This window comes from Schistocerca piceifrons, chromosome X, assembly GCF_021461385.2.
Source record: "Schistocerca piceifrons isolate TAMUIC-IGC-003096 chromosome X, iqSchPice1.1, whole genome shotgun sequence".
Classification (NCBI taxonomy): Eukaryota; Metazoa; Arthropoda; class Insecta; order Orthoptera; family Acrididae; genus Schistocerca; species Schistocerca piceifrons.
Window position 1 is genome coordinate 882,597,077 of NC_060149.1, and position 20,432 is coordinate 882,617,508.

A 20,432-nucleotide genomic window follows, 5' to 3' on the forward strand; every position below is an offset into this window, starting at 1 on the left:
GGAAGACCTGGAAGCCCTACGGCCCTCAGGTGGTGGCTTTTTCAGCCACTGGCTGACATCTGGAGGGGCAGTTACCATGGAAGGGACGGCACCAAGCGATCCCTTCCGAGCGAGGGGAGCCGGAGGAGGTGGGCACTTCTCTGGCTCAGAGGTGGGGATGGAAGTCCCCAAAGAAGGAGGGGTTGTTACTCCTATGTTGAAAACAGGGGAGCAACAGAAGAGGGCGTTCCCCCAACTACCAGGGGGGGCAGGAATAGACGGCCGGGCTGGAGGGCCTACAAAAAGTGGCTGAGCTTCCGGGCTCATCACCAGGGATGGTGACATCAAAGCTGCTGCAGCATACGTCGATGAAATGTGCACAGGGTGAAGTTGGTCGTACTTGCATTTAGCCTCTGTGTAAGTGAGCCTGTCCAAGGTATTATACTCCATAATCTTCCATTGTTTTTGATAAACCGCGCAGTCTGACGAGCAAGGTGAATGTTTCTGTCCGCAGTTGACACAAACAGGGGGGTGGCGAACATGGGACGTTGGGGTGGGAGGCAATTCCACAATCCCGACAGGTAGGGTTGACATCACATCTTGATGACATATGCCCAAACCTCCAGCACTGAAAGCAGTGTATGGGAGGAGGGACGTAAGGCTTACCATCACATCGATATACCATCACCTTGACCTTCTCCGGCAGGGTGTCACCCTCAAAAGAAGATGAAGGCCCCGGTGGCGACCCTACTATCTTTAGATCCTCTGAAGACACGTCGTACAAAGTGGACACCGCAGCTTTCCAGATTTGCACGGAGCTCGTCATCAGACTGCAACAACAGGTCACAACGAAAAATAAGTCCCTGAACCATATTGAGGCTCTTATGAGGCATAATGGAGACTGCAACATCACCGAGCTTGTAACAAGCAAGCAATGCCCGTGACTGTGCTGGGGATGCTGTCTGTACGAGGACTGCTCCAGACCTCATTTTAGACATGCCCTCAACTTCTCCAAACTTGTCCTCTAAATTTTCCACAAAAAACTGAGGCTTGGCGGTCAGAAATGAGTCCCCATCTGTTCGGCTGCAAACCAGAAATCGAGGAGAATACGTCTCACCAGGTAATTTAGACCGCCATTCCTCCCCTGGTGTGAGCAGGAAAGGGAACGATTGGGGGTCATACTTTAAAGCATTGAACTTTCCTTTCTTAGAGACTCATGCTTGTGCACTATTCGTATTTCTTTCCCACGAGCAGCTAGGGAAAGGAATGTCCACCCAGACAGAGCCCCGCTTGCCTGGGTAAGCCTAATACAATCGGGGGGCGGCAGGTTCCTCAGGTGTCGCCTGCTAGCAACTGTTCTACCTCAACAGCCATGCGTCTCCTCGGCGCGCAGCACACCTTGAGATTGAGGGGTTTTCTATAGAGGTTTATACCATCCTCGCAACCCAGGCAGTTAAGCCAAGATCCCCGGGCTCTGTACCATACAAAATTCCACCATTGCGCCTTACGGTGGTCATTTAAGCACGCTCAGAGCTTATGGTATTGAGGACTGGTGGCGCTTCCCAGTCCCCAGCTCACGGACCCCGGGGTCGCCAAGCCCGTACCCACCAACTAAATGCTGAGCCCCCTGAGGGTAAAATTTCAGTGTGCCATGTATGCAGAGAAGTGCTTTTATCCCGTAATTTCACTATGTTCTTAGGAAGACATCCATTACTCTGAATGAAGGAGATCGTCACCTCAAAGCCCTACTGTCAATACTGGCCTTAGCTGCAGTAGTACAAATAATGCCAGCATTAATTTCTTTAGTTCATAGTTAGTATAATTTACTCACATTGCCACTTCAGACACACACACACACACACACACACACACACACACACACACACACACACACACACCATTTTAATAGTTGTGGTATCACATATCGACACCATCCCACAGGTGTCAAAGTTGGCAATGGAACTGAAAGTTTCTGTCTGACACCGACAGCAATCATGCAGAATACAGCAGACCCAATGCAGCACACCCTCTGAGCCATGCCTCCAGCGGCTCTGTACCAATCCTCTTCCTTGCTGACAGCGAGAGCTGGACACTCTCTTGCTGCATCATTTGTAATGAGTCTATATATGCTTGAACAAATACAAGTTGCATAAATCTTTTGTTTATTGTGTTAACTTATTCACTAATCATTTCTGCTCCTGCCCAGCTTTCCTATGACGACAGCAAGGTACTGTAGCACACCTCTATTTACCATTGTGTATGAAGTTGTAGACAACATGCCTGGCGACAAGTCATGCTGCCTATACGTGACCATTTTACAGTCTTGAAGTTCACTTTTTCCCATTCTGTTGTCTTTTTTTGTTATTTTCTGCCGTTGTTGCTTGTCTTCTGTCCCCAGTGTTTGCCTTGCTTGGACCCTTCATATTCTAGGTTCCATGGCTGCTGCTTTAGCATTCCTTTCTGCTTTCTCTGTGCTTATTTGTCTTGTTATTCTGTGTGTCACTCAGTTAATATCCCTACTTGGCCGAATTCGCCTTTTGCACTGCCTGCTGTTGATCTAACTGAGTTTATTCAGTCTCAAGAGTCAACAAAAGGTGCAGCTACTTGAAGTGATGACCTCACACAAGACATTGGACTCAATGGCAGCGCCACCGCCTGCATATGCACCGCCATTTCGTTAGTTTGATGAGACGAGGTAAGACTGGACAGAATACCTTGCACAGTTCTACACGCACATCACAGTGCATCACATACAAGGTACTGACCAACACACTCATTTCTTGGCCAAGGTGGGAGTGACAAGAGGCTTTGCGCTAGACTTTTTCCTGTTTGTGCCCAGAAGGTGCTTACAGAGGAGAGGATTCAAGTGGCGGATGCACGTTACAAATTCCTTAGGTTATGTAAACAACAAGGACAGACACACTGTCAGCGGGTGACTGAACTGCAAGGCTTTACTAGACAGTGAAGATTCAAATGTGACTGTGTCAAATATTACAGTGATACAATGGTTCATGACACCATGATACACAATATCGCTGACTCTCAAATTCAGGAACAGATTCTGCCAATTCTAGACTATCAGCATTCCTGCAAAAGTGCAGCAGACAGTTTTACTGCCTGTTTGTTTTGTAGATAGCCATTACAAACAGACCTCACAACCAGCTCACACACAGTGGCCCAGCCAGTAACAGCCACAGTTCTCGCGTTAACATGTGTCACATCCAGCACAAAGTGTGAAGTCATGCCCTCACTGTAATATGGCACATGACTGCCGATCTTGCCCCTCGTGTGAAGTGACTTGCTGTTTTTTTGCAGCAAACAGGGCCATCTACAGTCAGTCTGCTTACAGAAATGTGAGGCACCCTCTTCTGCTACTCCTTCACGCAAATCTAGGGCACAAACAGAGTGTAGTGCATTTTCAAAGCCCTACATTATCTTTGGAGCATAACAACACTGCAATAGCCTACATGAGGACAAAAAACTTTTCGTGTCTCTCATTATTGCAGGGAAGTCAGGCAGTTTGCAACTGGACACTGGAGCTTCAGTGACTTTGCTCAACCATAGCACTAATTATGTGCTTGGCACACCTAAGTTGTGCACATCACACCATACACAGATGATATATAAAAGCCAGGATGTTCCTGTCTTACGCACTTGTAGGCTTCCTACAACTTTGCAAAATTTGATGAACACAGTGACATTTACCGTGCTTTCCACCCATGTCAGCACTAATATATTTGGTCTATACTCTTTGATTTTTTTGGTTTAAGGATTCAGGACAATGTACTTACTGTTTCTTCCTTTGATCCTCGGGCATTGTTGCTAAGTTATGAGTAGAATTTCAGGATTTGTTTTCTGAGGGTGTACACAAAGCCATTTTGTTTCCCATGTCACTATGAAGGACAATGCATAGACACGTTTTGTTGGAGCTCGTCTCATTCCTCATGCTTTCCGAGAACAGGTGGCTCAGGAACTTACTGCTTTGCAAGGCAGTAGGGTCGTAGCACCCATTACTGCCAGTCAGTGGGCGTCCCCTCTGACTGAGCAGTCGCAATAAGTTTTTGTCATTAATACTCGTCTGCGTCTTTTCAAATTTTTGAGATTTCCATTAGGCAGTGCTTCTCACCAATCATATTTCAGCACTTTCTATAGCAGCTGACTGCAAAAAGTTACTTTTCGCTAGAATTATTTGGATGACACTGTCATCTCAGCTGCACTCCTGATGAACCCATTGTCAATCTTCGCATTCTGTTTCAAGTGTTGTCTGCAGCTGGTCTCAAATGTAACAGACAAATGTGTGTCTTTTTCAGACTGAACATAAGTACTTAGGACATGTCCTCAATAGCCAAGGTGTTCATCCAATGCAATCACAACACAACAACATACAACCTGATGTGCTTCATTTGCTACACCAAGGTCACTGGGGCATTGTTCACACCAAGCAGTTATCATGACATCATTGCAGTGGCACAGTCTGGATGCACAAACTGAACAATGACTTTTCAGTGCCAAGCCTGTGCTGAACATCAGTCAACTCCACCTCAGTTGTTCTCTGCATGGCCCAAACCTCAAGCACCTTGGCAATGACTGCATTTGGTTTTCATAGGTCCTTCCGGGAATATATGTTGGCTCATCATTGTTGATGCTTTAAGCAAACTTCCCTTTGTGGTTCCTATGCACTCTACTATGGCTCATTCCACAACCCAGGCCTAGTTGTCAATCTTTTGCCTCGAGGGTTTGCCTGTAGTGATTGTGACTGACAATGGACCTCAGTTTGTTCCCACTGAGTATGAACAGTTTTGCAATGCTGCCAGCATCACGAGTGCACCATTCAATCCGCAATCCAACAGTGAAGTTGAATGCTTTGTATGAACATTTAAGCAATAGATGGACGAAATTCATGCCTCCCACACACAGGATCAAGCTCTGCTGCTATTGTTGTGTTTCTATCGCTCCGAGCCACATGACAGACCATCACTAGCAGAGTTGTTAAATGGACAGTGTCACTGCACCTTGCTTCAGTTGCTGCACCTGTCCTGGAGGGTGGCGCCCACTCCGCCCAGACAAGCAAAGTATCACACTAATGATTTGGTCTTTTACAGACTGTATGGCAGAAGGAGATGCTGAGAGCGACGTACTATTGTATGTTTTCTGTTTTCTCGGACGTTCTATGGATTGGATTGGATTGTTTGGGGGAGGAGACCAGACAGCAAGGTCATCGGTCTCATCGGATTAGGGAAGGACGGGGAAGGAACTCGGCTGTGCCCTTTCAAAGGAACCATCCTGGCATTTGCCTGGAGTGATTTAGGGAAATCATGGAAAACTTAAATCAGGATGGTTGGATGCGGGATTGAACCGTCATCCTCCCGAATGCGAGTACAGTGTGGACGTTCTATGTTTCTCGTGCACAGACAGAGAGGATTGCTGAGATGCCATGAGAATCAGATTCATCCAAGTGAACTGTGGGATACTGCTGCAGGCTTTGTGCTTCCAGATTCCATGCCTGCCTGGATGCAGCAGCTCTTGCTGCATCTGGGTCCTGCGGGCCCCTCGCCATTGGTCGTGTCCTGGAGCTGATGGAAGCCGATGTCCTTTCACAGGTGCCGCCATCTTGACAGCCACCGTCATCGGGTGATGGGCCCTCCTCCCAGGATCTGTCCCACATGCCATCTCGAGTACCACTGCAGACATCAAGGTACCTCTGTCTTCATTTTCTGCTCCGCCTCTGGATGTGGGTGTGCACACTCTGCCCTGTTTTTCAGCTGCTGTTCCCAGGCAGGCTTGAGGCATGAGCAGCAGCTCAGGAACTGCCTCAGTCTCGGCTCCAATCACCTCATTGCCACTTGCATCCAGCCCCCCCACCCCCATCCCCCAAATCACTGTTCACTCATCTACACTACATGACAATGGTGAGGAGGTCTGGGTGAGGGGAGGAATGTGGTATCACATATCAATACCACTATATGGGTGGTAAAGCTGCAACAGAACTGCAAGTTTCCATCAGAAACTGATAGTGCGGTCGTATGGGATATGGCAGACCCTACGGAGCACGCCTGCTGAACTATGCCTCAAGCGGCTACGTGCCACAAGCACCCCCAGCCATCGCGATATAGGACAGTCGACAGCAGCCACATGACCCACTGACACTTCGAGCCTCTTTGCTACGTGAGGTTATGCAGATGCCGCCTAGTTACAGCTCTGACACCATCAATCGTGCTGAAGTAGAGAGCCTCTTCCTTGTTGACATTGAGAACTGGGCTCTGTTTTCTTGCTGCATCATTTGTAATGAGTCTTTGCATGCTTAGAAGAACACAAGTTAAGTAAATCTTCTGTTTCCTGTGTTAACTTTTTCGCTAATCCTTTCTGCTCCTGTCCATCTTTCCTAAGACAGCAGTTGCTGCACCACTCTGCAGCCCACCTCTCCTTACCGTTGTGTACTGAGTGGTACACAACAATACTAGTTGTCATATTAAAACTATAATTTCTTAGGTAACTATGATGTAATACATACTGTATGTGTGAAACCCTGGTCTAATGTAAGACATTGTGCAGCAGTGTGTTTGTTTGCTGATGATGCTGTAGTGTAAGATAAGGTGTTGAAGTTGAGTGACTGTAGGAGGATACAAGATAGCTTAGGTAATATTTCTAGTTGGTGTGATGAATGGTAGCTAACTCTAAATGTAGAAAAATTTAAGTCAGTGTGGTAGAGTAGGAACAATAAACCCATAATGTTCAGACAAAGCGTTATTATTGTCTTGCTTAATACAGTCACATCATTTAAATATCTTGGTGTAACATCACAAAATCAATATGAAATGGAATTAACAACTGAGGATTGTGGTAGGGAAGATGAAAAGTCAACTTCGGTTCATTGGGATAATTTTGGGAAAGTGGGGTTCATCAGCAAAGGAGACTACATACAGAACACTGGTGTGATCTATTCTTGAGTACTGCTTGAATGTTTGACTCTGTACCAGGTCACTTTAAAGCAAGGCATCAAAGCAATTCAGAGGCAGGCAGCTTGATTTGTTCCCAGTAGGTCTGAACAACATGCAAGTGTTACAGTGATGCTACAGAACTCAAACAGGAATCCCTGTAGGGAAAATGACGTTCTTTTCGAGGAACACTAATGCAAAAATTTAAAGAATCAGGATTTGAAGCTGACTGCAGAATATTTTCACTGCTGCCAACATACATTTCATGTAAGAACCACGAAGATAAGATACGAGAAATTAGGGCACATAAGGAGGTATATTGGTAGCTGCTTTTTCCTCGTTCTATTTCTGAGAGGAAGAAATGAAATGACCAGTAGTAGTATGGGATACCCTCTGCTATGCACCGTATGAAGGCCTGCAGTGTATGTACATGCATGTAAATGTAAATGTGGATGTAGATGTTGGGGCTTACAGCCCTAATCACATCAGGTTAAATAAATAAATAATAAAATATTGTTGACATACTGTGAAGTACGGTTGACGCCTACATTAGTTTGTTTACAGTTATTGAAAACTAAACACTTTTGAGTGGTTTTTTAAATGAGTAACTTTCATGAATTTATCATAAAATTAAAATATTTGTTGACTATAGCCTTTTCAAAATTATTTTAGGATTGACAGAGAGGACAGATGTTGTAGGTGGGGGTGGGGGGGGGGAAGGTCTGAGGGGGAGGAATAGGTGGGGGGGAGGGAAGGTGTGAGGGGGAGGGAGGAGGGGGGGAGGGAGGAACCACATGGCAGGCCAAATCACTTTCCACCCACACTACCTGCAGCTGCAGCAAATCCCCGAAGTTGTCAAACCTTTACCCCAAACAAAACTTCTTGTTTGCAGCGTGCTTCAGTTGCAGCCAGCTTGCTGTCCTGCATGATCGTTGCACCCTGTGACTTTCTGCATATTGGTTTTTACAGTTGTAGAAGTTGCTACCATTAATCATTGCTGCTGTTATTCACTGCTGCCATTACTCTTTGTGTGGTACTCAATAATGTCAGCGGGAAGTTCATCAAAAGTTATAAGTGGAATGTTCAATGTCATTCTCCCGGTCAGGGAATTCTCATAAAATGGCAGTCAAGAGAAAAGGTTGGGAAGGAAATGTTCAACAAAGAAAAGGAAGCTAAAGAATCATCATAAGTTAACATCCCTGGAAAAAAAGCGTTATATGGACAACGGGTTACCAACATCGATTCATTTACAGAGGATGCGATTTGTCATCTTGTATACAATTAACGCAGGAAGAAACATCTAATGCTCAGGAAGTTGCTAGTCACACTTACAGAATCAAGACATTTTCAAGGCAGTCGCACATCCTTGTCCACAGTTTTAAACAACCTTGGCTATCACTATGGACACTTCTGTAGCCATAAGCTGTTGATGGAGAAGGAGGATATAGCTGCATGGTGATGCCGATTTTTAAGGGGGCATCATGAAACAGATGGACAGGCAACACAGCTAAAGGAACAATGGCAATGCCTTCTGGCAAGGATGGCAGACTTTTCTTCGTCAGACAGACACCTTGAAGGGTTTTCTCCCAAACAGTCTCCTGCTTTTTAGATCAAGGAAAACATGAGATCATCATGAAGGAATGAACCATGTTACATTTATAAAGTGGTTTGAATATTCACTAATACCGAATCTTGGAAAACAGTCAACAATTGTACTCGATAATGTTCCTCACCAATCAGTTGTTGTTGACAAGGCACTTACCATGGCAAACTGAAAGGAGGAAATGATCGATTCACTTCAGCATCATAATGTCAATGTAAGTGATGACCTTAAAAAAGGTGGAACTTATGGAAAACAAGCTCTCTCTCCATAAGCCACAGAAGCCACTGAAGAATTGACAAAAAAAAATTATGGGCATACAGTTGTTAGGCTGCCAGCTTACCATTGCCATTTCAGCCCAATAGAAATAATACAGGCTCAAATTAAAGGTTACATTGTGATGAATAACAGTAAATTTACCCTCTCTGCAGTTGACACACTCCCAAGAGAAGCTGTCAGGAACACCATCACCAAAGGTTGGAAGAAAGCTGTGAAACATATGCAGAGCATCATGGAAAGGGCGTGGCATTATGAAGCTCTTTCAAAAATTCAGTGGAGAGGATGATAATTTCATTACACGATAACAGTGACAGTGACACTTCAGGAATCCATCACAGCAATGAGAGAAACATCGGTGGAGTTTTTCCATTATCCTCGAAGAATTGGAGCACAGGCAGATTTTTGAAATTTCAATAAGACAGACTTAACAGCAATTAATTTCAAAGGAAGTTCATCACAGAAATTCAGTATGCATCACACAAAATAAATCTTACTATTTACGACACAAGTCCTGTAATACAGAGGCCCTGTTATTTGCATCGCTTTTGTTCTTTCTCAACAATAGAGGTTGGCCTATTTAAGATATGTTTTCTACTGTGATAAACATGCATAATCTTATTTTTAATTGCTTTAGAATTAAGTAGGCAGATCAGAAAAATTAATAACGGTTTTGTTACAAACCTATACCAATCTGTTTCTTGTTTCGAAACTGTACCGATGCCCGATTACTAGTTGACGCCTGAGCGGACCACTGTGCTCCATATTTAACTCAAATTATCTCTCATTAGAGATCTCTGGCACAATACTCGTTTCAAACATATGAGAATATGATGTCTTCTTAAGATTTCATTTCCATTATGTATTCACCAACTTCAATAACAAAAAAGTTTCCTGCTTGTAGAAAATTGAGTAACGTCATGAAATAATGCACTTTCATAAACCATCCTAATATTATTTTAATAATTTTTTGTCCCTGATAAAACAACAAAAACATAGCATAGCTCTTTCAGAACACACTGATTCAATTTCTGTATTTATAAAGTGAATAGTTTGCCCATTTGAGCAACTTGAATGAAATGTAAGATTACGCTTGTGATCAGTGCGGCACGCTGCAACTCTGTTCCGAGCCTCCATATGCTCCTGCCGAAGCATCAATCCTAAAGTAATTTTCGACACACCATATCATATATCTTCAGTGCATGTTAAGTTTCATGAATCTAAGTAATAAATCAAGCTGTGTGCCTCCCAGTTTTTAAGATGACATGCTTAATAGGTATTTATGTAAACTCAGAAAACCACCTAGTATCTGAACAATATGGTCATCTTCCATAGACAGACATAGAGGGACATCACTGGTTTTAATTTTCTGGGGCTCTTTAAAATGCAGATGACTAGATGTATTCCAAGGATTAAAATATGAACAAAGAGTCCTAAATGAATTTAGATTTTAAGCATTAAATACTTGATCACAGGTATTGCAGTTTTGCTGAAAGTTAAATGTGAACAGCTATGCTGTCTAGATTATTCAGCCAGAGTACCCTCACAACATATTCAGTTCTTCTTTACTGCCACTTTAACAACAGTCTTGATGTCTGCAACAGCCTATTCACGAGTTTATCCCTATGCTCTACAAAACTACAATTTAGAATAGAATGCTAAAGAGACACTACTTACTGTTAGTTTACGATGAAAGCAGACACAAAAATGGCATAAATACTGCTGTAAAGCAGAGAGGATGTGTAGATTCAAGATGAGATGCATAAATAACAATGAATACACAGTTTATAATGTATATAAAACATACCCATCCATAACAGAATATTTTCAATTTTACCCTGCTATTTTATCATCAGTTTATAAGGAATATGGGATTTGTTTCACATCCTTTTCCAGCTGCCTTATCTGCTTCCATTAATCAATCCTAGGTCTTTTGCCCACATCTGCTTCTTTTTTAATGCTTCTCTCAGCACAAAATTTTTGTCATTGTGCTCATCTAAGCTATTATTCATTCATTCATTTTGTTCACCACGCTGTTTCCTTTTATCACTCCACTTGTTTCTCAGGGTATTTCCTTTTAGTTTGTGGTCTCTTATTTATTGTAAGACACGTATCACGAACCCAGTATTATACAGAACAGCACAGAGAGAGAGAGAGAGAGAGAGAGAGAGAGAGAGAGAGAGAGAGAGAGAGAGAGAGAACCACCTCTAAAACCAATGCTGAAATATTGCTTGGTCACTTTGGGTCATTATCACAACTATTACCTTGTATGCCACCAGCATTTTCTTCTCAAGTTAAAAGACTGCATCAAATATTTTAGTCTGAGCTGTAACAGAGAACAATTCCACTGATACAAAAAGTAATAAAACATAACAAAAGTTAGAAGACAAAAGAAATGGGATATCATATAGCATTAGCTAGAAAAATGAAACTCATTTTTTTATAGTTCTACTGCACAGAACATGGCACAAAACTGAACTCGCTGAATTACAATAAAGGAAAGGACAAGAAACAAATTAAAGATAGAGAATTTAAGCAACTTTGTCACCATTATTCTTTTCCTACATTAATAAAAGTAGCACTTTGAAAGCACACAAGAAAAACTGAAGTTGCAAAAAGAAATAGCAAAGAAATGAAAGATAGCTAAAAGATGGAATGAAAGAGACAGAATATAATGCTGCCTTTGACACACACACACAAATTCAGAGAAATTAACTTTGTTGTGTTCAGACCCTTCCCTGCAAGAACCCTATTCTTGGAAATGTCCTTCATTCTTCAGCCTATCATCTCCCACTTCCTAGCTTTTATACCAACAATGTCCATTCTGTCACTGTCAAATTATGTTCACTCTATATTTTAGCAACCTACATGACTGCACAATTCAGTTCCTTTCACCCTGCATTTAATAACCCAGTAATAATAATAATATTTGATGTGGCGCAACAGCCTGGTGCAAGTCTTTCAGCAACCCTGTACAGAAGTTAATTTACACTTTATGACCAGTTCTATCTTCTACCAGTTGCCCAACCATTCCAGCTATCAGAAAACTGGAATTTTTCTTCCATTTCATTTTACTACTGCATAAACATGCTGCAACAAAAAATGAAAAAATATTTACCTTATGAACAAACATAGTAATCTTTGTGTACTTTGGAAGTCACACAACTGGAAAAAAAATCTGGACAAAGATGATAGAAATACGCTGACAGCAGTCCTATTAGAAATGGTAATAACAATAGAGATTCGTGAAAAGTAGAATCACATTGTGTATTAATGTGAAAGCTTCAGTCACCTCCATGGAAAATCTGCTGATAACAGCATATTATACAAGAAAGAATAAGTATTTTGTTGATTTTTGCAAAATGGAACAACACTGAAGACTTCTAAACAGATACATACTCAGAAAATGAACTTACCACCCTGTACAGTTGTGTTGCTTTTCTTTACCCCACGCAGGCTGCTGACTGCTGACTTTCTTCCTCCCATTGACAAATCTGAAATAAAGAGACAAAAACTATGGATAAGGTAACTACTTTCAATCAGTCTCATAAAACACCACACAGTTTCAATAGTTTAATTTCAGGTAAGCGCAGTTGTACCTATTCTGGCGTCATACTACGACACATGGAAGATAGGTGTCAGACTTCTTAAGGAGAAACACTTGGCATCATGGTGTGGGGAGTGACACTGCACATGTTTATTGTAGCATTTTGGACTTAACTTACACCTATGTGATGCATTAGGGTATGTTGACAACATTGTGGGAGAAGTGGTACATTTATTAGCTGTCTCTCAAGCTGAGGGCCAGCCATACATTCAAAAATCAGGTTTGGAAGCACTGTCCAACAAAGTGTAGGGCATACCCAGAACTAAATTATGTCTTAACCTACTACACATTGTCAGGATACTGCACAATGGTGGGCTCTGAGGAAAGGAAGGTGTAGTTTGTTCACCTGCTGACTGGTGATTACATCTACCACCAGACACGGCAAGTACCCTAATGCTTTTCTCAAAAACTTACTGTGCAGAGAAAGTAATTTCAAATGACTGAGCTAAGTGCAACACTTACTGAAACAAAAATTGCATAACAGCAGCAATTTTGACCATACTTTTCAAACAGGAGCTAACTGAACAATCACATTTCTAATAAATGATTCAGCATAGGATTTGTCCCACTGTTTGCAGATGAAATTAACCGAGGAGATAAACCCAGTAAGATTGCAGGCCAGGTCACATACGACAGACCAGAGCACTTGCTACACTGGTTAAATTTTATCCTTGAGGCTATTATGCGAGTTTGCTGGTCATTATGATTAATTAGTGAATCACAGATTACAGAATATGAGAAGCTATTTAGTTCTACTAATGGGCATTAATTCTGGACTACAGTAGTTCATATAACTTGTTACTGGCAGGAAGAAGTAAGGCATTCTGACAAAATGGATACAGGAGGAGGAGGAGGAGGAGGAGGAGATTAGTGTTTAACGTCCCGTCGACAACGAGGTCATTAGAGACGGAGCTCAAGCTCGGGTGAGGGAAGGATGGGGAAGGAAATCGGCCGTGCCCTTTCAAAGGAACCATCCCGGCATTTGCCTGAAGCGATTTAGGGAAATCACGGAAAACCTAAATCAGGATGGCCGGAGACGGGATTGAACCGTCGTCCTCTCGAATGCGAGTCCAGTGTGCTAACCACTGCACCACCTCGCTCGGTAAAATGGATACTTGATACCACTTTACAGCGAAGTAGAAAATGTTGCAGATAATGTGCCCAATACTTATCAGATTCTTCAATACTAGCAAACAGGGCTGACTGACAGTGTGGTCACCCAAATCTATAGTTACCACTTCAGTAACTGGAGCAGCTGCTTCTGTTGTGCTTCTTGCTGCTGCTACAATTGGATCAGTTGATTCTGCTGCATCAGCTGCTGTTTCCAAAGTTCCATAAATTACATATGTAATGTAACCATAGTCCAACTGAGTTAAAATCAGTGTAATTTCTGAATGCATGTTGTCTTAAGCTGCTTTGTATGTAATAACCATGTCAATTTGTTATCGAAGAGTAGCCCTGAAAACAAAACTTATCTGCTACTTCTAGGAGTTGAGTGCTTGAGTATAATTTATGGTGGGGGTTGACAGACATAATTCTAAAAGAGTGAATAAATGGATTTTGAACGATTAAGTAGTGCATAAGCCTAGGGACCAATGACCTCAGCAGTTTGATCCCATAAGACTTACCACAAATTAAACAAAATTCATCAACACACAATGCTAATGATACACCACGTCAAGCAATGGTTACTGAGTTATTCTGAATGCAAAGATGGTGGTCCTCAAAACAACTTACTCTGTGGTACCATGTTTTCTTGTACTTGTTGATTACAAAGAGCTCGTGCTGACACAGCTTTTTTGACACGAAAAATATTCTTAGAAATGAACAGGCTGTCTCGGAAACCCCACTCATATACTATGGCCAAGACACGCTCTCTTCATGTTGTGTCATATGCCTTTTGCAAATGAAGGAAGACCACAGGCACGCTTACACAGGGGACCATGCAGGAGCACATCACTCTCATGCTGTCCAACACTCGCCCTGCCAACACCCACCTCTCCTACGTCATACCTTTGCCTTTCACGGAAGGAACTTAAATAGTTTTTCTTTGTGTTGTGTCTCCACATCTTTTGGAAATGAACCTCCACAGGGATCACTTTTTATCAGTTACAACATTTTTCAGCCCGACTGACACTGACATTTCTGTGTAATATGTAACTAGGAGTTTAGCAGCATTGAAAGGGTTAGTACAAATGACTTACTAAAATTTCCAGCGATGCCTGCTGAAAAAAAGAGTGACCATTGATATTTCATAGTTTAGCTCACACTTGAGAAGCTGGTGTATGTGTGTTTTCTGAAGTAATATAGTATTCTCAACATCCTATTTTCTTAGTTTAGTTACATCACATGCCTTCAATCTCAGACATTTCATTGACATTAGGGTAGTAATGGAGGGGTGTCTCTTTTATTGTCATAATCCTCTTCTCTCTTTGATGATTTCAGCTATTACTATACAGCACCATGCAACTGACTTGCATCTACAATAATGGTACTGCATTGTTCACTGCTTGAATAATTAAGTTCACTGTGTCTTGCACTATCTCACTGATGCACTTCTCTTGGTTCACTGTTATTTGAGAGTCTGGGCTGTATGCCTACCAACTGGCTCCTTACAAGGACCAACATGCTAAGTCCTCATTAGTTCATAATTATGTAACATTCATTGATGCATACATTGCTGTGGACATGCCATTTGTATCAGTGGTGTAAAGTCTAGGACTGCAGAGTGTAGGTTGATTACCACAGATGTTGGGGTGCTCCTACTCTTTAGGCAGATGTTTAGTTCTGTGAACAATCTGTTAAGTTTTTCTCTACTATCCATGTTTGCACTGACCCACAAATAATTGTGGGTGTTGAAATCACCCAAGAGGATAACATAGGAGAGATAAATGGCACAAACAGTTGTCATGGCACAGTGTTGGACTCTAATGGCTATTCCTTTGAATCTGGTGTTCACTGTTATCTACTCTCTATAGGTGGTAGATCATATCCATGTACAAACACCACTTAAGGAACATCTTACATTCATGCAGTTTTTCCTAAACTGATTATTTTTTGCATTTGGGGGAGGGGGGGGGGTCATCAGTTAACTGTGATTCTTATAATGCAATACATAAAACAGGGTAGGTCCATTAGTGTTACCATAATAAGAGCCTCTGACACAGCCAACTGATTCAGCTCATATTTGGCAGGTCACTTATATACAATCTAAAATGAAAGACTCCCAGATGTTGCGGCTCAACACTCCCCCACTTTTGTGATAACGCCAAACGTTCATGATGCACAATTGACTGAAAAATGATGGGATTAATAGACAACTGAATACTGAGCATTTTTCATCATCATATTTGGGATCAGCAAATGAATATTTTCCTAGTGCATTAATTTGTTTTTGTTTTCATTTTGAAATGATAGGAATAGTATAGTTCAATATGGTAACTAAATCAATAAGGAACAATAAAAAGATAGCCAGGTCCTGTATTCACCAGTCAACCTTGTTCTGTGCTTATCTTTTAACTCCCAATGCAAGGGGTGTTAAATATTTAACATGCGTATCTGTGTATCTGTCTGTGGCATCACAGCTTCCAAATGAAAGGTCCGATTTTAATGCAGGTTTTTTTTTACTTGAAATTTGGTTTAATCATAATGGTTCTTAACTATGTTCCATGACAGTCTGTTCAGGCATTTAAATTTCATCAGCTAAACAAAGTAAAAAATGTTTTCCGTCGGCACACTCTCTTGATATACACTATATAATACATAAGAGCTACATCAAGTTATGTAGTACCAAACTGTAGAGCTCAAAAAGATATAAATAACAGCCTGCAAAAACATATGTTTATGTTTTACAGTTGACCAATGAATATGATTTTTGTCTTTTGAAGTCACCCATTTCAGCACCTACAAAGCAGAAAAAGAATTACTGTGGCTCACCAGTACAAGAAAAAGCTTTTATGTAGTTCTTTCTGAGGTCTACAATTATGTAATAAATCAAATGATTTTGCCCTAACAGTTTAGGCAGCCTCTTCCAAGAAAACGAAATGGCAGTCTATTTCTTCCAACTTGATTTAGAGTTATCATCACTGCTTATTGCTGTGTTACCTAAATTAGCTAAATATATAACATCATGAATGAATATATGCATTAATTAAAACAAAAAACACAGAAATTGTGTAAGTGACAATGGTAAAAATAAGTTGATAGTGTTTAATGCATTTTAATTACAAATAGTAGCTACAAGTGAGAACTGTGAAGTATTCTAAATATAAAAATATTTTTAAATAATGAATACAGTATGTCATGGATGGGGTATTGTGGTAAAGACTACATAAAAACAAAACAATGGTAAAATACGATGAGAGTATTTAACGCATTTTATTACTAGTAGTAGTTTCACGTGAGAATAGCAAAGTATTCTAAACATAAAAATATCTTTATTATATAAAGTAAAACACTTAGTAAAAAATTAAACTATTTCAGTGCTGCTTCTCAGTCTTTGCAATTCTGCTAAGGCCAATCTGCCATGAGGATTACTGAACAGCTTTCTTTGACATAGCACCACTTGGCAAGCTTTTTACACAACTTAAGGCCACGTACGCTTGGCCTTTTCCAAAAGTACTTTCGTCTACATAAATGACAACTTTCTCCGTATCAGCCCCTTGCAATTTATGGACAGTAGCAGCCCAACTTAAAATTTGGGAAACATTATTCTTCCAATGTTGTCATATCTCTCGGACCATGAAATGACAAACTTTGTGGCTGAATTGTAATCCATCCATTTTTGTCTTTAAAACTCCCTCCAATCGATTTGTCATCAAATTCTATAAATATCTTATTCAGTAGTTCCCATTCTTCCAATTGATCTCTGTGAAATCCATTCCATTCCATTTTTTAACAATACCCATGCTACCACTCACCAACCCTTCTGAAACCTTCAAATTCATTCGCAACATGACTCTAGCACTGATTGCAATTTTTATTGAATTTAGCAATCCTCCTGTACAGTTTCGGTCTTGTGGAATAGAAGCTTGAATGGATTTTTGATAATAAGTGGCAGGTTCTTTGGATTCAGTGAGAGCATTTAATGTATAAATTTTCACTATATTGGCCAGTAGTTCCATCATTTTGTCATTATGGCCATTAACTAGTTTCCATGTGGGGGGAAAAATAAGTACAGCTCAACTGTTGGCAAAAATCACCAGCCACAGATACAAGCCTTCTTTCAAGCAAAATCTCTTACTGCTCAATACGCAACTCACCTACTCTACAATTATTAAGAAGGTCTATAAATTGGCTATCATTCTGTTATTGGATGTTGGTTTGTAACTCACAAAGCCTAAAGTAATGCCACAAATGCAGCTCACTTTGAAATATAATTGATTCCCTGAAGCATCAACTGCCCTTAACAGTCAACAACTGCGTAATATCTCTGAAAACAGATATTTACCCCACCAAAAATGTCTTGACAGTTTTTTATTTCTTGTAAACGGAGATGAATAGATCGTGAAACTTCATAAGAAACCACAGATGTTTCACCTATTACAAACCAACGAATGTGACAGAATTGTCTTCTGATATCCTCCAGCTGCTCTCCTGTCATCTTCCTATAGACTGCCGCTCTGCCTTTCTCAATGCCTAAAGCAAATGCATTATGAATGGTTTTTCTGCTGACAAGACATGATGCAACTCCTGTTGATCATTTAATAACTGTTCTGTTGCTGGAGCACAATATGGATGAATATGATGTACTACAATTTTCACCACAGAAGATCTTCCGCTGCCAGCTCATCCTGTCATGGATAATTTTAAAGGAACATTTGTGTTAGGTTGACTTGTCCGTTCACATCAAATTTGTTGTGTATCATCATCAAAAAATATTTTTGTTCTATATTCATGCTGCTGACCATGACATGAAATTCTTCATCTGTGATACTGATATGCATTTCTTCTCCATCATCTCTTACTTCGATCCAACATCAGCCACTTTTGGGTCATATCAATTAACAATCATTAAATGCTGCAGGTTTGGCTGGATCTTTGTATTCAGTGTTGAAACTATTCAACAGAATCTCCACGAAATGGATATAATTGATCTCAAAGTGCCATAAAAGCTTCTTTGCATGTATCATAGTCCACTAGCAAATTGCTTTTATCTGCAAAACAGCACACACACAACAAGATAGCTATAAAAATAGCATCCCCTATCTCCCATTTATGGTGTAATAATGGATCCTCAGAATCACAGGCTTTCTTCATTGTCTCACAATGTTTCCATTTAGAGATCTGATGGTTGCTGGTCTAGTTTCAGCACCCTCTTCTAGTTCTTCATAAGCTCCTATGTCGTCATTGTCTTCATCGCTATCATGTCAATAAGACTGTTCATAATTCTACCAAACTGAGGTGCTCTAGATTAGTTGGCTTTGAATATACCTGTCAAATTGTTTTGATAAGTTTCACCTTGCTCACTGTGACATCGTACAATTCTGTATCGCTCCTGAGGTCATCATGTGTTGTTGAAAACTACTTTTCATGAACTGTCTCTCAATTTCAGGTGGCATAATCTGTATACACATTCACACATTGATACTCCACAATGCTTTAAAATCGCCATAGAAATGGCAAACAACTGCCTACCAACATCCCCGTGACTGGCTCGCACTCTACTAGCAGCATCTTTCAGCACTTTACCTACATCTTCGGGCTCATGTTTAGATGTACAGGGCTATTACAAATGATTGAAGCGATTTCATAAATTCACTGTAGCTCCATTCATTGACATATGGTCCGGACACACTACAGATACGTAGAAAAACTCAAAGTTTTGTTCGTCTGAAGCCACACTTCAGGTTTCTGCCGCCGGAGCACTCGAGAGTGCAGTGAGACAAAATGGCGACAGGAGCCGAGAAAGCGTATGTCGTGCTTGAATTGCACTCACATCAGTCAGTCATAACAGTGCAACGACACTTCAGGACGAAGTTCAACAAAGATCCACCAACTGCTAACTCCATTCGGCTATGGTATGCGCAGTTTAAAGCTTCTGGATGCCTCTGTAAGGGGAAATCAACGGATCGGCCTGCAGTGAGCGAAGAAACGGTTGAACACGTGCAGGCAAGTTTCACGCGTAGCCCACAGAAGTTGATGAATAAAGCAAGCAGGGAGCTAAACGTACCACAGCCGACGGTTTGGAAAATCTTACGGAAAAGGCTAAAGCAGAAGCATTACAGTTTACAATTGCTACAAGCCCTGACACCCAATGACAAAGTCAAACGCTTTGAATTTTCGGCGCGGTTGCAACAGCTCAAGGAAGAGGATGCGTTCAGTGCGAAACTTGTTTTCAGTGACGAAGCAACATTTTTTCTTAATGGTGAAGTGAACAGACACAATGTGCGGATCTGGGCGGTAGAGAATCCTCATGCATTTGTGCAGCGAATTCGCAATTCACCAAAAGTTAACGTGTTTTGTGCAATCTCACGGTTTAAAGTATACGGCCCCTTTTTCTTCTGTGAAAAAAACGTTACAGGACACGTGTATCTGGACATGCTGGAAAATTGGCTCATGCCACAACTGGAGACCAACAGCACCGACTTCATCTTTCAACAGAATGGTGCTCCACCGCACTTCCATCATGTTGTTCGGCATTTCTTAAACAGGAGATTGGAAAACCGATGGACCGGTCATGGTGGAGATCATGATCAGCAATTCATGTCATGGCCTCCACGCTCTGCCGGCTTAACCCCATGCGATTTCTTTCTGTGGGGTTATGTGAAAGATTCAGTGTTTAAACCTCCTATACCAAGAAACGTGCCAGAACTGCGAGCTCGCATCAACGATGCTTTCGAACTCATTGATGGGGACATGCTGCGCCGAGTGTGGGAGGAACTTGATTATTGGCTTGATGTCTGCCGAATCACTAAAGGGGCACATATCGAACATTTGTGAATGCCTAAAAAAACTTTTTGAGTTTTTGTATATGTGTGCAAAGCATTGTGAAAATATCTCAAATAATAAAGTTATTGTAGAGCTGTGAAATCGC

The 20,432-nt window shown here is 41.3% G+C and overlaps 1 protein-coding gene and 1 non-coding gene across 3 annotated transcripts in view; both read right to left on the reverse strand.

The window, feature by feature from the left end:
* LOC124721753 (transmembrane protein 183-like) overlaps window positions 1–20,432 on the reverse strand; it is a 253,251-nt gene that overhangs the window by 124,054 nt on the left and 108,765 nt on the right. For both annotated transcript variants that reach the window (XM_047246854.1, XM_047246855.1), the window contains exon 4: window positions 12,207–12,284. In XM_047246854.1, the coding sequence (XP_047102810.1) occupies window positions 12,207–12,284 (78 nt within the window). The remainder of the gene's footprint in view (window positions 1–12,206; window positions 12,285–20,432) is intronic.
* On the reverse strand, window positions 13,425–13,497 carry Trnaa-cgc. Its single transcript has one exon. It is a non-coding gene; the product is annotated as a tRNA-Ala (tRNA).